At 42.5% G+C, this 15274-nt stretch overlaps 2 protein-coding genes across 6 annotated transcripts in view; one reads left to right on the top strand and one right to left on the bottom strand.

Annotated features, from left to right (window-relative positions):
* The first annotated feature begins 1826 nt into the window (after positions 1–1826).
* mrpl2 (mitochondrial ribosomal protein L2) lies at positions 1827–4483 on the top strand. Its single transcript, XM_003441203.4, has 8 exons — positions 1827–1970; positions 2303–2393; positions 2489–2660; positions 3347–3488; positions 3568–3683; positions 3765–3875; positions 3976–4049; positions 4132–4483. Exons 2-8 carry the CDS (start codon positions 2322–2324, stop codon positions 4339–4341), a joined length of 897 nt encoding a protein of 298 aa, XP_003441251.1. The 5' UTR covers positions 1827–1970; positions 2303–2321; the 3' UTR covers positions 4342–4483.
* A 92-nt stretch (positions 4484–4575) lies between these two features.
* Positions 4576–15274, bottom strand: part of zmp:0000000755 (phosphofurin acidic cluster sorting protein 2) — a 44572-nt gene continuing 33873 nt past the window's right edge. For 3 of the 5 annotated variants that reach the window (XM_013269092.3, XM_019366845.2, XM_019366844.2), the window contains 14 exons: positions 15034–15200; positions 14755–14887; positions 14525–14629; positions 14150–14256; positions 12892–13046; positions 12697–12807; positions 11400–11502; positions 10744–10776; positions 9099–9141; positions 8952–8994; positions 8620–8758; positions 8259–8482; positions 7402–7515; positions 4576–7283 (listed from right to left, as the gene is read on the bottom strand). In XM_013269092.3, the coding sequence (XP_013124546.1) occupies positions 7168–7283; positions 7402–7515; positions 8259–8482; positions 8620–8758; positions 8952–8994; positions 9099–9141; positions 10744–10776; positions 11400–11502; positions 12697–12807; positions 12892–13046; positions 14150–14256; positions 14525–14629; positions 14755–14887; positions 15034–15200 (1593 nt within the window). In that variant the 3' untranslated portion in view covers positions 4576–7167. The remainder of the gene's footprint in view (positions 7284–7401; positions 7516–8258; positions 8483–8619; positions 8759–8951; positions 8995–9098; positions 9142–10743; positions 10777–11399; positions 11503–12696; positions 12808–12891; positions 13047–14149; positions 14257–14524; positions 14630–14754; positions 14888–15033; positions 15201–15274) is intronic. The other 2 variants (XM_005473906.4, XM_013269093.3) reach the window with 2 other exon arrangements.

Here is a 15274-nt window from a genome sequence, read left to right as displayed (position 1 = left end):
CCCAAGAACAACAAATGGACATAAGTGTGGCTTGTTCGTCTTAATTTTTACTTTCAAAGAAATCCCAGTACGCTATGAAAGCCCATAAATGCCTCTACAGCAGAATTCAAATGAGCATGTAGCGCCACCTGGTGGATATGAGCATTTAAACCGTAGCATAGTATGAAAACATTTTCTAGTATACTTTTGTTCAGATGATAAAGCTGAAAATATGAATTTGTTGAGGAAAAAGACACACAGACAGACAAATAGGACTCTTTCAATCACAGTATGAAGGATATTGACATAGAAATATGAAATATGTGAAATATGTGTGTTGTCAGGATGGATGAACAGTTCCTCTCCCAAGCTTTTAGAATAGAATAGAATAGAATAGAATAGAATAGAATAGAATAGCCCTGTACATGTACAACAAAATTGTGGTTGCTCCACACCAACTATGTTGGAATTAAATATAATTGGCAGACAGCAAGAATAAGTAGCATACAGGAGATATACATTCAAGAGGGATATATACAAGCAATAGAAAGGCACACATTGGAGGAAAGTTGCAAAGTGCTTGTAGGTAGTGCAAAGAAAAAGACTTGGCCTGAATAGAGTCCGTGTGTCCGTGAGTGGCCTGAGTGATTAGGGTTACTCAGACCATGGCTCAGATTGGTGAGGTGGGTGGGCAGGGATGGGGTGTGGGGAATATCGCTCGTTAACAGACAGAATGGCCCAGGGGAAGAAGCTGTTAGTGAGTCTGGAGGTGTGGGACCTGACTGACCTGAGGCGTCGACCAGAGGGCAATGGGTCAAACAGGTAGTGTACGTGGTGCAAGGGGTCACCTACGATGGTCCTGTTTTTTCTGAGACAGGAGGATCTGGTGATGGGCTCCAGGGGTGGCAGTGGGCAGCCGGTGATTTTTTGGGGCGGTTTTAATGACCCTTCCTGTTCTCACTAGGGCCCCTGCGTACCAAACACCCAGGCATTGGAGAGCACACTCTCCACTGAGGGCCAGTGGAAGGCCAGCAGCAGCACCAATGCTCTTCTTTACCAGGGCTTTGGTGTTGTGGGTCCAGCTGAGATTGGTGGAGAGGTGGGTGCCCAGAAACCTGAAGCTGGAGACAGATTCTACCCATTCTCCATTTATAATCAAATGCGAGTGGACCTGTCTGTGCCTCCTGAAGTCCATTATGAGTTCTTTTGTTTTAAGGATGTTAAGCATTAGGTTATTTTCTGAGCACCAGTGGTGCAAGTTCTCTACCTCTGCCCTGTGCGCTGTCTCATCTCCATCAGAGAGGGTGGTGTCATTGGCATACTTGATGATGGTGTTGGTTGGTTGGGTTGGTGTACAGGGCTGAGAACGCGGCCCTGCAGGGATCTGGTGCATAGTGACAGTAGGCAGTAGGGTGAAGGGTGGGGGGCAAGTGGGACTGACTGAGGCCAGTTGGTTAGGTAAGGCTTCTGACGCCAATGCCAGCTGACATTGTTTGCACTTCTTTGTTGTTCAGAATCTTATTTGTATTGTTAATTCTTGCTTTAATATATATATTTTTTACTTCATTCTTCTGTTTTTATTTTTGAGTATTAGGTGCTTTAAAAATAAACTTAAGGGCAAGGAATGTCTACTCCATTTTCTTCAGATACAGAGAAATGTATTAAACAAAACTTTGCATATTTGTCATATGGTTTGATGTTTGTATGAAGACAAGCCTGCCCTCTAGTGGCGAATTTTAATTTAGCTGTCCTTAATATAAGCTTTTAAATAAGAGAAGCTACAAATGCAACAAAGGTTCAGCTTTAACTTTTAGAAATATTTATTCGCTGTAACTGTAAAATAACAATTGGTAGAAAGGGGACCTCCGACTATCTGTTAAAAAGACTTTGAAGGAGAGTTGGGGGCTACGTCATCACTGCGCGACATCGCGTGCAGGACTGCGAAGGACGCAGAAGAGACGCTCGGGATGAAATAAGTTAAAATATAAAAGGTTAGTTGAATGCTACGGTTAGATTCGGTAATATCACACACTTGACCTCAGACTAGGGGTTAAATAAGATCGGTTCATTAAAACAGAAAAGAAACGTTACTGAGCTTATGGAGCTGTCTTTGTAGATAGACGCTAAGCTAGCGGTGGTTCACGTTTGGTTGTCATTTGGTAACTGAAGATACGTTACAGCAGTGCTGAGGCACATATGCTTCTACCGATAAAAGTCATAGTTTTGAACTATGTGACTGGTTTGTGTCAGCTACAATCGGGACTGAAAGCAGGAGAAATGGCAGCGCTTGCTCGATTTTAAACACAGTGTCTCCCTTCATCAGTCAGCAGGTCCTTGTTGTGATGGCCCTGTCGTGTCTAACTCGAGCCCTGCGCTCCCTGACCCTCTCCCAGCCCGCATTGCTCTCCTCTCAGGTAAAAACGCCTCCTGGCCAGGTCCTGTCAACCATATTTAGACAGTAAACATGACATCAGGGACAATTCTGAGCGGCTCTTTTTGGTGTTGACAGGCGGCTGCGCGGAGTAACCTGGGAGCTCAGGTGCCCAGTAGTGCGGTGATCCAGTGGAGAGGCTTCCTCACCACAGCCTCTCTGGAGCAGAACAGGATCAGATGGAAGCAGAGGGAGAAGTACACCATCAGGCCTATCGGAATGAAAAAGACAGGAGGCAGAGATCACACAGGTAAAAAGTGCAGTGGTAAAAAAATATAGCAGTATGTTCACAGGATGTTAAGAGGAAAAGTTTGATTTCCCCCTCTATTTGGTTTTTGAGATACAACCACGTAGGGGTTTGTTTCTCCTCTCCATAATGAACCAGGGATCTTTCCCTTGTTTTGCGAATATGTAAAGCACTACACTGTGTAGCCACTGTGTTTAAAACATGACAAAGATGCCACTGAAGTCAGAGTTTATGGTGGCATCTTCTAATTTATCAATGAGGACAGAGAAAGCTTTTTATGGTGAAATGGCCCCTTAATGCCTGCTCCCTCTGTACAGAGACATCCGTGGATGCAGGGGGTTCACACTCAGAGTGGAGTGAAAGTCACGTGAATTCAGACCGAGGTGTGAATGCACCAAAGAGACCTGCCTTCAAAAGAACAGATTAGATTCAACAAGTAGATGTTAAATTTTAACAGGGAAACACAGTGATTTTATTATTTTTTTTTTGTACCAGTGTATAGGCTGCTAGCATTACTTCAGGAAAGGTTTTGTTACATTTTGTAAAACACCTTTTAATAGAAACCTGCCTGGTGCTATAGGTAAAGTATGAAATTGTGCTCAAGATAAAAGTTTGAACTCTTGTTCAGCCTCAGAATTCAAGGCTTGTGGCTTTGTTTCACGCGTTTGCCGCCCTACTTCCTTCTACAGGAAGAATACGTACACATGGCATTGGCGGCGGTCACAAACAAAGATACCGGTGGGTAGACTTCCATCGTCTACGGTATGAAGCCAACAAAGAGGGCCAGCCTTTTGAGGAGAAGGTTGTTGAAGTGCGATACGACCCGTGCAGGTGAGATCACTTACTGCCCGGAGTCTAATGCGTATGCTGAAAGTACTGAAAACACTGAGCCGGGTTTGTCTGCGTGCAGGTCTGCCGATATCGCCCTGGTAGCTGGAGGTGAGCGAAAAAGATGGATCATTGCAACAGAGAACATGCAGGCTGGAGACATCATTAAAACATCTGGAGTTATTGGACGCATGGCAGGTACAGGATCCAGGTTTCTCAGTTGGAGGTTCGTCGGCCTTCGTAACCTGTATATCTAATGAGAATTGTTTAATTTTGCAGTTTCGGCCAATGAGGGAGATGCTTACCCGCTGGGGGCTCTTCCTGTGGGGACGCTGGTGAACAACCTGGAGGTACGACCTGGGAAGGGATCAGAGTATATCCGGGCTGCAGGTAACCTACTATACTGTATCCTTCATTATGTAAGCTGCTGGAAGGCGAGGTTGCTCAGAATAACTACTAAAGTGAATGCTGTGGTTCATTTGGTTTTCAGGCACGAGCGGCGTTTTGCTTCGTAAAGTAAATGGAACAGCAATCGTTCAGCTTCCTTCAAAGCAGCAGGTTCAGGTGAGGTCATCTGGAATATGATTATAGCCGTCATGTTAAAAACACGTTCAGTTTTGCTAAATGCTGTCTTGTAAACACACAGGTGCTGGAGACTTGCATTGTCACAGTGGGACGCGTCTCCAACATCGACCACAATAAACGGATCATCGGCAAAGCCGGGCGCAATCGTTGGCTGGGCATCCGCCCTTCCAGCGGCTTGTGGCAGAGGAAAGGAGGCTGGGCAGGGCGCAAGATTAAACCGCTGCCTCCGATGAAGGTCTACGTCAACCTGCCCTCAGTCTCAACGAGCTAACGGGGCACATGTTGGACATGTTTAGCGGATTGTAGATTGTTTCTTTGGTCCCTCGGGATGAAATCTAACATTGTTCTGGGAAATAAATCTAAATAAAGACGAGCCATTTGTACAGAAGATTAAAAATTTTTATTAAACACAACCGCTTGTGAGAGCATGGAAAGAAACAATATAAAAATCCAAAACATATTTACATCTATAGTAAAACATGCAGAAGTAACCCATATTTTTTTATTTTTTTTTAGATTTTTTTTAAGTGGTAAATTTAAAAATACTGTCATGTCATTTAAAATAGGGTTTGTGCAAAGACACTGGGTGGCATTTCAAGTAACCGGAGCAATGAGATGGCATGATGTAACTTTAGTTAGACCAGGAATAAAAGGATCAACGCTGATGATGCGTTCTTTTACGTTTGCGGTGCTAAATCACGGTGGCAAAGTGAGCATGCCTGCTCATTGATCCAGCCTTGTTTAATGCCCCCATGCTACCTCTGGATTTCGGGCAAAAAAAAAAAAGTCTTGAGGTTACATACATTGAAATACACTTGTCATTTAGTATATGAAAGGCTAACCCGCATGACAAATTCCCCTCAAATAACTCTGCCGTTGTTAATACTTAATGCTGAAATATTTAAGGTTCAGTTTGGGCTCCTGACTTGAAAGAGTGAACTCTTCAAAAAGCAGGAGACGGAATAACTTGACTGTACAAGTCACAGGCAGACACGTGCGGTGGAAGCTGTAAAACAGACCTCAACATTTAGTGGCAAAAAGGTTACGTAACAAATGAGCCATGATGGGTTTTTCAGACCAAACATGGCACTTAAAGCCATCAATGTAACACATCATCCCTATGGTTAAAAAAAGAAAGAAATCAAGAGCCTTCTCCTGACTACAGGTAGTGGTTTAAATTTCAAAGTAACACCTAACACTTTACCTCGAGAACCAAAGTATGACCCAATTTGAGCTACAACGTGTATAAACCCATATGAAAGTGCATCAGGGAAATGTATATGAGGAAAAAAAACATACCTAATAGTGTTTGCATTGTACTTCATAGTTATGAGTTCTGGAAATATATTTGGCATTTATGTCAAGAAATAAAGGTATACTATTTGTGCTTTCAATTTAGTGGAAGAGGGAGGGGAGTTTGTGATTCACAATAGTATATCTTGTACATGTTTATATACAATACTAAGAAAGAAAGAAAAAAAAAAAAGCCAGCCTATCAAAGCTTGTTAAGTCTTCACTTTATAAAAAGCAACAACCTCATAGAGAAGGCCCTTTGTCCAAAGGTTTCCTATTGCAAAGGTTTCACGTAACACTACTCAGGAAGTACCATCGAACATAGAGCACACCTACACAGACACACGGGGGGGCAGTGACTTGGACGTCACGCAAGACTCCATACACTTGTAGTCATATTTCCAAAGCGAGTCAGTACTTGGTTGTCAAAACCTTTTTTTTCCTCCTCGGAGTCAGACGGATTCATTTGTAATATTCCCTCCATAGCCTTATGCAATACTGAACCTCGTCAGTAACGTGCACATCCAGCCACAGTGAAGCTGCAGTAAAGGACACGATGGTAATCGCTTAGAAATGTTTAGATTTGGCTAAATGTGGAGCGCTAACTGGTGAATTTATCTCAGAAATCTTAATACTGATCTCCGCAGAGACCACAAACACATCACATATACAATTCGAGTTTTCACTTTGAAATACTATGAAGTTAGGCCTGGCCAAGATACTCCTGCGACTGGACTGTTAAAAAAATAAAAGGACTCGACTTTGGCACATCACTGCACGGTCTAGTTTTTGCTAAGTTACTGCAGGTCTGTGAGAGGTCCGCTCAGGTAAAGCTGAACACAGGGGCGACCATGTTTAACCACAGAAATGCTCAAATTCCTCCTGGAAGGTCCAATTACGAAAAGGTGGAAAGTATGAAAAACAGCACAACAGCTCATGCAATCGCAACTAAATTTGGCATTTCAGCTGTGGGGAAATAAGTAGTTACCCTGCTTCTAGTTACTGTACAGTCTGCATGTACACCAACAGCAAAGGGACAACATCTGCATTAATAATAATGAACTGATTTGATATTCTGCCTACATGTAACAACTGCGTCATAGCTACATTCATTATAGCTACCTTCAAATACACTGCTCGACTTGGGTTTCTTTTTTTTTGACCTGCTTTAGGTATACAGTGTGCTTCAAAGCAACGAGGCAAAGAACATTCTGTTCCTTCCTATAAAAGCTTTACCTTTCTGAGAAAGTAAAGGGACGAGTAAGAAAACTGAGCAGTGAGTTAAAAGGATTCCATCTAGATTCACAGCAATATTCCAACTTTCAACAACGAAACACAAACACGGTCTCCAACAATCTCACGCACGCCACTGCACATCACCATCACACTCCTCCATTGTCTATAGAGTAACAATAAATGTAGGATTTCACAGAAATAATAAAATGTTAACAAAAACAAAGTGCAAACACAGCTGCCATTATCGAAATGTGGCAAATTGTCAAAAAACCTCAAAATACCTCCGAGGCGGTAGCGCAAATATTACAAATTAGTACTTGTTCTGTTTTGTAGTGTGTAAAAAAAGAAAAGAAAAAAAAGAAAACAACAGCAACACCCAACAACATCAAAAACATCAAATAGACAACATGAAATTTTGTCTTGAACGTGTGAGTTTGTGAGTCAGTAAGATTTCCACAGGAAAACTATTACTGCCGGGGGGAACGAGGAGGATGTCGGCTTTTCTTCGGATTTTCTGCAGCCTCTCGCTGAGACGGGTAGAGCCGAGAGATTCTGGTGGTGGCCGGGGTCACACGGGCTTTGTGTAACCGAAGATTCCCACCGGGAAGTGCTTGACATGCGTTGGCCACTGGGCAGCGAGCTGGAAAAACTTGACGTCATTCCACTCCACTCCGTCAATAGTTACTAAGGGCAGAAAAGACAGAGCTAAATGCACGACAAAAACATGATGGCTACACTGTATTATGGACACAAGGTGGCAGTGGAGCTCCAAGGTGGAGGCAGGGCTATGGCTCTGTCTCACCTCTCAGCATCGTGTGCTGGTGCTTGGCTGTGCAGATCAACCTGCTGATACCATCAATCACTTGGCTCTTAGAGTCCAGCTCTTTTTCCTTCGGCTTCTTGCTGAGAAAAATCACTGGGAAGGGAGGAAGAAGCAAAGTCATATACAAAAGAGTTAAAGAAATACTTTAATAATGAGAAATCCACAAAGTTTGGTTTCACAGGTCATGGAGGATGCTGCTGCATTACTTGCACAGAGCCTGCTGGGAGAAGCCTTATAAACTGCCTCAACCAACGTCGCCTGAATCAGCATCAGAGAGCGCTGAACACTACAACATTTGGACCTCTGTAGCCTGCTTCACATCTCTGCTGGAAACCACAAACTTGATTTGACATCAGCTCCTCCTGGTACAACACACCCAAATAAAGCTACGTTCAGCTGCTCCCTTATTTCCCAAGAGTTCGCCACAGTGGATGTGTCCACATGTTTCACTTGGCATAGATTTCAGTCCAGATGCCCTTCTTGACAAAACCCTCCCATTTATCTATGCTTGTGACCCCCCTGAGGCTCGATTTGTGCCTCCTCCTCCTTGAACCGGCAATCTTTTTGTGTACAGCACATGTGACTCTGACTGAATATAATTGTATTTTCAGTAATCAAGGCTATAATTTGGAGAAAGAAATAGAAAATGTGGAATAAATGAGGTAATCTATCTGGTTCTGCCTGCTTTATTTTTTTTGTAACTGTTCATTGTAACTACAACAAGAGAGTGGAGACTAAAATTTCAAAGAGTGGAGAAAAATAAGCAAATGAAACCAAAAATACAAATTTGAAAAAGATTTTTCAGTAACTTCTATGTGCTACTCCTCCAAGTGTACCTTTTTTGTTCTTCTCCTTAGTAACAACAGTCATAGCCATGCTGGGTGGAGGAGTGAGTTCTCCGCCGCAGGGAAGGCGGCTGACTTGTAGTGAACGGAAGTTACTCTTCAGGGTGTTCTTCAGTCCTATGTCTCTCTTCTCGCCCTCTTTCTTCTTCTCTGGGCCTTGCCATGTCCAGTAGTCCACTTGCAGCCCCATCACCTCACTGCCCGAACATGGAGAGCTACAAAGGGAAACGAACAAGGCCTTGCTTTGGTTTGTTTGTGGTTTGTTCATTTCCACATCTGTTTACCCTGAAAGCTACAGTGATGTGGGCAATTATGAGTATTTGTTTTAATAAGAGACGTGGGCTTTTCATACCCAGCTCCAGACAGGGTGGTGGACACAGAGGGGGACTGTGGGGGCGTGCCCCCGATCTCCTTTCCATACGGACCGGCCGATGGAGGCGTCGGGGAGGACAAGATGCTCGTGTTGCCTCCCATGGCATCATCTGAGTCCACTGCAGATTTGGGGGGAAAAATCATTGTAAGTGAAAAGATATTTAATGCTTTCCAGATTATGCCAACTCTTCCTATAACTGAATTAAGCAGGAAAAGAGTGCTTCTCTCTTTATTTTCCTCGTCAGTATCCTGTGAGTAAAATCCCAATGACACTAAACTGATAACACATCTTTAAAAATGTGCTTTTCTTACCTGAGGTCGAGAGGCTTTGTTCCACAATCCCAACTTTCACTACCTGCAAGAAAATTAAGCGCCAGTGTTAAAGAAAAGATTCAATATAGAATGAATTTTTTAAAAAGTGCAGGACACGTTTGCATGGTAAACAAATGCGTTTCTTACCCCAATAAATGGCACAAATTTCTGACAGGAGTCCTCATCAGGGCTGTGAAAAAGAGCGAGAACAAAAAGAATCTGTGAGTTTGACCAGCGGTGGGTCTGAAACACTTTCAACACTCCAGAGGTGCACATGAACACTCAATGGTCCTGGAGGGAAGATGGCTGTGGCATGGCCTGCACCATGTCCCATCACAGCGGAAATGGCACATGACTGGCTTGGGTGGAATGGGATCATCTCGGGGAGTCACGATACAATGAGATGAATGAGAGGACCTGCTCCTTACAACCAGAAGAAGACGGGGAGGTGGGGTCTCTCTTGTCAACCAGGACGATAACAACAAGTGTCTGCTTTTAAATACATGACTGTTTTGGATCTGTCCAGTAACTGTGTGGCTGCTTTATGTCCAACATTACATGCCTATCCAAACAAACAAAAAAACAGGATGACAGTCAACATCCCGTAAAGTTGGAGGCACGCTCAGGCCCACGATCAGAGCGCAAAAAGTTAGCACCATAGTTCTGCAAGTGTCCAACAGTGGCACAACAAATCACTGACTCTTCCTTAGTCTTTAATGAGCTTACAAAAATAGTTGCTGCCACATCAAACAACAAAACAAGCACTGCTGGTACCCACTCCCATGTGCATATGCAGGACAACACTTCCCAGAAATTTTAATGCCTTGCTTCATTACACAGAATTCCAGTAACATTATCGCACAACTACATCAGGACTGAACTGCACCAGCTCTTTACTGTGTGTCAGGTCATTCACAAGATCCAAATAAAAAGCATCTTATAAAATATGGACATGCTAAATCTACTTGCACCATTAAAACTTATGAAGTGTATCAACTCCTAAAGACTTTACCCATGTATTATTTCTAAAAAACATCTGCCCAACAGAAAGCAACTCGACTGTAAGCACAACATTCAGATCTCTGAGCAGCATGTGAGCTGTAATAAACTTCCAAAAATAACAATTATGTAAAGGAAATGACATATTAATCTTAACTGTCAAGCTTTTGCATACAGGCTTTGCTTTACTTTGTTGTGCACACAAAATGCATTTGTCAGTAGTTACTATCATTCATGCAATTCAGAACACTATCAGTGTTATTAAGAGTCCAGTTTTAGTTTTTGGAATGGGAATGTAATTTAACTTATAATGTGTTATCTCTGTTTGCATCATCATCATTTTTGGTACATTTTAAAGATTTAAAAGATAATCTGAAAATGTTGTGAAACAGTGTTTAGGTGACAAAAGAGCTGATCATGTGACTGATATGGAGTTCTTTTGGTCCTGCAGTAAGAGTTGCATCTATAATAAAACAAGGAGTGGTTTTAAGTGTGGCATCATATATACATATATACTGTTAGATGTTTGTGAGTCAGCAAACCATCCACGCTGTGAATATTTATTTTAAGGTTGTTAGGCAAATCGTCACAGCAACAACACAGAGGACAAAGAAAGAATCAAAGTCATACCAAACCAAAGACACACGCTGGGACAGAGTGCCAAGTGAAGTTACAGTGAGTATCGAGAGTGAAAAGGGAAATGTTAAGACACAGCAAGAGGAGCTCAAGCCAAACAGAGAAGGGAAAATAGGGAAAGGGGGGGGGGGGACAAAACACGAGTTGAATTAGATACCTGATGTAAAAATCAAAATACAAACTTCTTTTCCTTGAATGCAAATCAAAAAGGGGGGAAAGGGGAGGAGAAGGAATGCAACAGCGTTAAAACTGTGTTGTATTTAGTACCTTCTGACCAATAGGAAGCCACTCTCACAAAGAGGGGAGGGGTTTGGTCAAATCTCAGAAAGAAAACAAGCAAATGCACAGAGAAATGCAGTGGACTGTCTCTGTCTGCAGATGTGACTGTGAGACACCTAGACTGGACTTTTTTAATTTTTATTAAATCATACAAAACCTACAAGTCCTGCTCTCATTCAAGTCAAAATAAACAGAAGTGAGTTTCGTGTGGAAACTGCGCTGATGCTCGCTTTGTGTGTTTAATGCATGTTCTTGCAGCTGCATGCTTACATGCGCATTCATCTAATTATGTTCCTCATGCAGTTTTAGCTGATATTTACTACAAGTGCTAGTTTATGATGGGCTGTCATTGCAACATTAGTTCAATGATTCATTTTTTAGAAACATAGAAGAAGAAAATTAACATCAGAACTACCAGTTACAAATAACTGCAACACAGACTTGCTTAGAGCACAAAAAAAGCACAAATGCATGCTCACATACAGAAAACATTGGATGAATAAGCCTCGGCTTCACTAAGCACGGTCACTTTACCTCTTCTGCTTGTAGGTGAGCATGGCTTCTGAGATGGGAAACTGGTGGGACACGTTGGCACCGGCCAGATACTGAATGATTCGTCCTGCTACATCTATGTTATCTTCAGGGAGCAAAGAGATAGATTGTTAACAATAAGCCTCTCCTGTTTTATGTCTTGCTAACAAGCTGACATTTGATGCAAATGGTAATTTTCACATAGAGCAGTGTGCTAGGGGACTGTGCATTCATCATTCACATTCCACTGAATTAAGGAGATGGGGGCTGCTGAGTGTAAAATGTCATTAAAATGTGGGTGAAGTCGACCGTGTGACACACGGGATAAATTATATGTCAAACAAAATGCATGTGGGGGTCGCTCGTATCCTGGGACGCAATTTTTTTTGGCAACTTGAAATATAGACTTGAGTTTTAATCAATTCATTTTGACCCGTAGCTTCTCGGCACTTAATCGACTGAGAACACTCAAAGTCAGTCCTATTACGAACTGCCTTCAGTGGCGGGATCACACCTTATGTTAAGAATAAAAGACCTCTGCTCTAGATTTTTTTTGTTTTTTGGTTCAACCCAACTGCTTTGAGATGATTCAACACCATGTGTAACATTGTGACTCTTGCACCTTTGGGGATTAAAGAGAGGGAATTAATAGGTGAGGATGGGTGAAGATTATCAGGCATGTTTGGGCAGAACAAGTGATAATGGAGGAGTTGGATTGGAATAGAGGCTTAAGCATGGATTTATGTGAGCCATTTTATGTAACATTCTCACATGGTGAGAGTGTAAAAAAATATATTCAAGGCTTAAAGTTAACAAGAAAATCCTAAAATAAACATCAAACACGCAAATGTCTTCGATTTGGCTGCTTGGATTAATCCTACATATTCCTACTTTATTGTTTCAGACTAATTAGCTATAACTGGCATACAGCTGGGAGGTTTAAAGCTAAAATTGTTGGAGATGTTGGAAAAAGTTGAAACAAACAAACCCAAAAAGGTTCTGATGATGTACCTTTTCAAAAACAACAACCTCTGTTTTTAATATTACAATGTGTTAGAAGCTTCGGGGTAAAAATGAGAATAAGACTTCTGACAGTCTGGCGGTCTTCTTAATCAGCAGCAGGCAGTTTAAAGGAAGAAGGAATAATGCCATGATCTCAAACAGGATGTAGCCGTCTTTTGCAATTGGAAGAAACCTCTTTCTCCAATTCATCAGCCCCTGACCTCTGCTCCCGCCCAATTTCTTTCCCTTTCAAGTTGGCTGCACATAAGAAATGCACCACCAGAGCTGTGTGTCTTACCTGAGGCGGGCCGTTCTGTCCTGCAGAACAGCTCCCTCCACGCAGTGTCCATAAAGATGCTGTTGAACCGGCTGTCAAAAGAAGCCACGTGCTTTGCCAGGGGATGAGAGCCTGTGGAGAGGATATTTATATATAAAACAAACGCTAAAAGTACAGAATATGTCTGCATGGATTTCGTATAAATCAATGAATTACCAATGGGGATCACCAGGAAGCGTATGTAACTCAGCCAGTCGGGTGTCTTGTTGGCTAGCTGCTCCACAAAAAACCTCAGGATGGTGCTGAGGTAACTCTGGTCGCCTGCCACCGCCACCTTCATCGTCGGTGGTGTCTGTGCATTACAGTTACAGCTGCAAGGGATAAAAAATGGAGACAACAGATGAGTAATTAAGAGGAAGACTAAGATCCAACTTCTTAGAAATATGGGTCAGAGCATGAGTGTGAGAGAAGTGACGGAACTCTGAAGCAGAGATTTATTTCTCAATAAGATCCGTCTGGTTTAAAACCGGTCTTACCTTTTTGGGAAGCCAAAATACGTCATAGGCTATAATTTATTAGGTATTTGCGAGTATCTACAAGCCTTTCTAGAACAAATGACGCAACATTTTTTAGATCCTAATCCTACAATAATAAACCAAAGACCAATTCCATCTTTAAGTTAAACGACAAAAAAAGAAAGAAGAATAAATTCAGTTTAGCCAGGAAAAATTCATCACAAGGGTCTTAAACCCGTAAATAATTTCAAGTTTCACAAAGCTCTTTCTAAAGCAGCAATCAAACCCTAAAAGTACTGACATGCATATAATGAATCATCTTAAAGAATTTCTAGGTAATGTCAAGAGAGATTAAAGCAGAAGAGAATGTTGATACATTTGGTATTAAAAAGACAAGAAAGTTGTGTTTACTCCAAGTGACAACATCTCAGAAAACAATCATTCTGCTAGCGGTGGCACAGCACTGAGCAAGCACGTTAACATCAGAGACATGCGCGGCTCTGCGTGACCTTGCCCCAGCTGGAGTAAACGCGTTGACTGAGGAGCAGGTGTCTAAAGCGCTAAAAAGTTGCAGTTCAGCTGAATAAGGAAGAAAAACATGTTAGACAGAAGCAGTACAGCAAACCGAGAGAGCCTCGTCTCCCACTGACATGACATCCTGAGGAGATGACAGCCGAGCAGATGGATCCAGGAAACGGAGAAGGCAGCTGAACTTAAGCTTTTCATGAGGAAACGGCCGTATTTTGATAGAATGGGTTCACGCACAGTGAGCGCTTTAGCAGCATGAGCAATAGCATCCTGGAATTATCTAGCGAGTAGCCATCAAACACATATAGTTCGGTGAAGATTGGTTCAAGATAATGAGATAAAAATAAATAAACAAACAATAAAAATCACACCATCTGATGGGCTGTGTCATTCAGCCAATGCGTGTGTATGTATGCATGTATGTGACTCACAATCTCTGGATGCGAGTAACGATGGTGTTGAAGGCAGCCTGAACATCTGCAGCAGAGCAGGTGGACACAATGGGCTGGCCCTGTTCATGGAGCAACTCGGCTACATACTGCACAGAAACACACATGAGAGGGACACGATGAGTTAATGGATATACCAGAGGCAGGGTTGATCGGGTTGGAACAAAAAGAAAAAAAATGCTACTAGGAAGCACACACACATTCTTTTTGGTATTTTACTCTTTTTGCAACAATGTGATGTCTGCAGCATGGCTAAAAATAAGCCCGGTTCTGTATGATCCATGTGGTTCTATCGCATGTATGAACAAATGAAGATAAAGGAATTCATGATTCAATGCTACTTATAGAAAAACAGACCTGTCCTTGCCACTCTGTAGTGTTGATGAGAATGATGCTCTCTGGTAAGCGTTCGTCAGAGATGAGAATCTGGTTTAGTTGGTCATACACAGACTTCCTGGGAACCTTTGACAAAAATTAGGACCGCAAAGTATGACAATGATACAAGTCAGCATATTTCTACTTGACTGGAAAAAAAAAAAAGGTGTAAAGAACAGATGCTGATGCTCGATCCTGGATGTGTCGTCTACCTGCGCTATGAGTCTTGAGTCTGGGGAGCACTCAGACTCCATGCTGCTGGTCCTGTCGCTTTGGGCCTTGGAATTCTGCCTGTCTTTCATGGAGGTGCTGCGAGGTCGTCTCTGCAGCTTGTTTTCCACTTTACTGAGGAGACAACAAGCGAAGAGCTCAAAATATATGACAGAGTCAGGAAGAAAAGGTTTATAAGAAAAGCAAATTAACAATTAAAGCAGACACACATGAGATCTTTACTGAAAGCTTATTCCCAGATGTAGTCATCAGCATTTTACCTGGGAGACATGTGGTTTTGGGACTCAGTCTTGCAGAGCTTGCCAACGGAGCAGGGCACCCGTTCAGTGTTAACATCCCAGCTGCTCACCTCCCCAGGCCCTGGCCCGCTGTCGTCAGTCTCTGGCTCCTGAACCAAAAGGGGGGGAGCAAAGATGAGCCAAGAGGGCTGTAAGAGGACAACGCTAATGTTTATCAAACAACACAGGCACTGCAGGTTTGCAAATGTTCAAGACAATCAAT

This window comes from Oreochromis niloticus, linkage group LG13 (assembly GCF_001858045.2).
Source record: "Oreochromis niloticus isolate F11D_XX linkage group LG13, O_niloticus_UMD_NMBU, whole genome shotgun sequence".
Lineage (NCBI taxonomy): Eukaryota > Metazoa > Chordata > Actinopteri > Cichliformes > Cichlidae > Oreochromis > Oreochromis niloticus.
The sequence above is the reverse complement of the archived record's forward strand: the minus strand, read 5'-3'. Positions and strand labels throughout refer to the sequence as shown.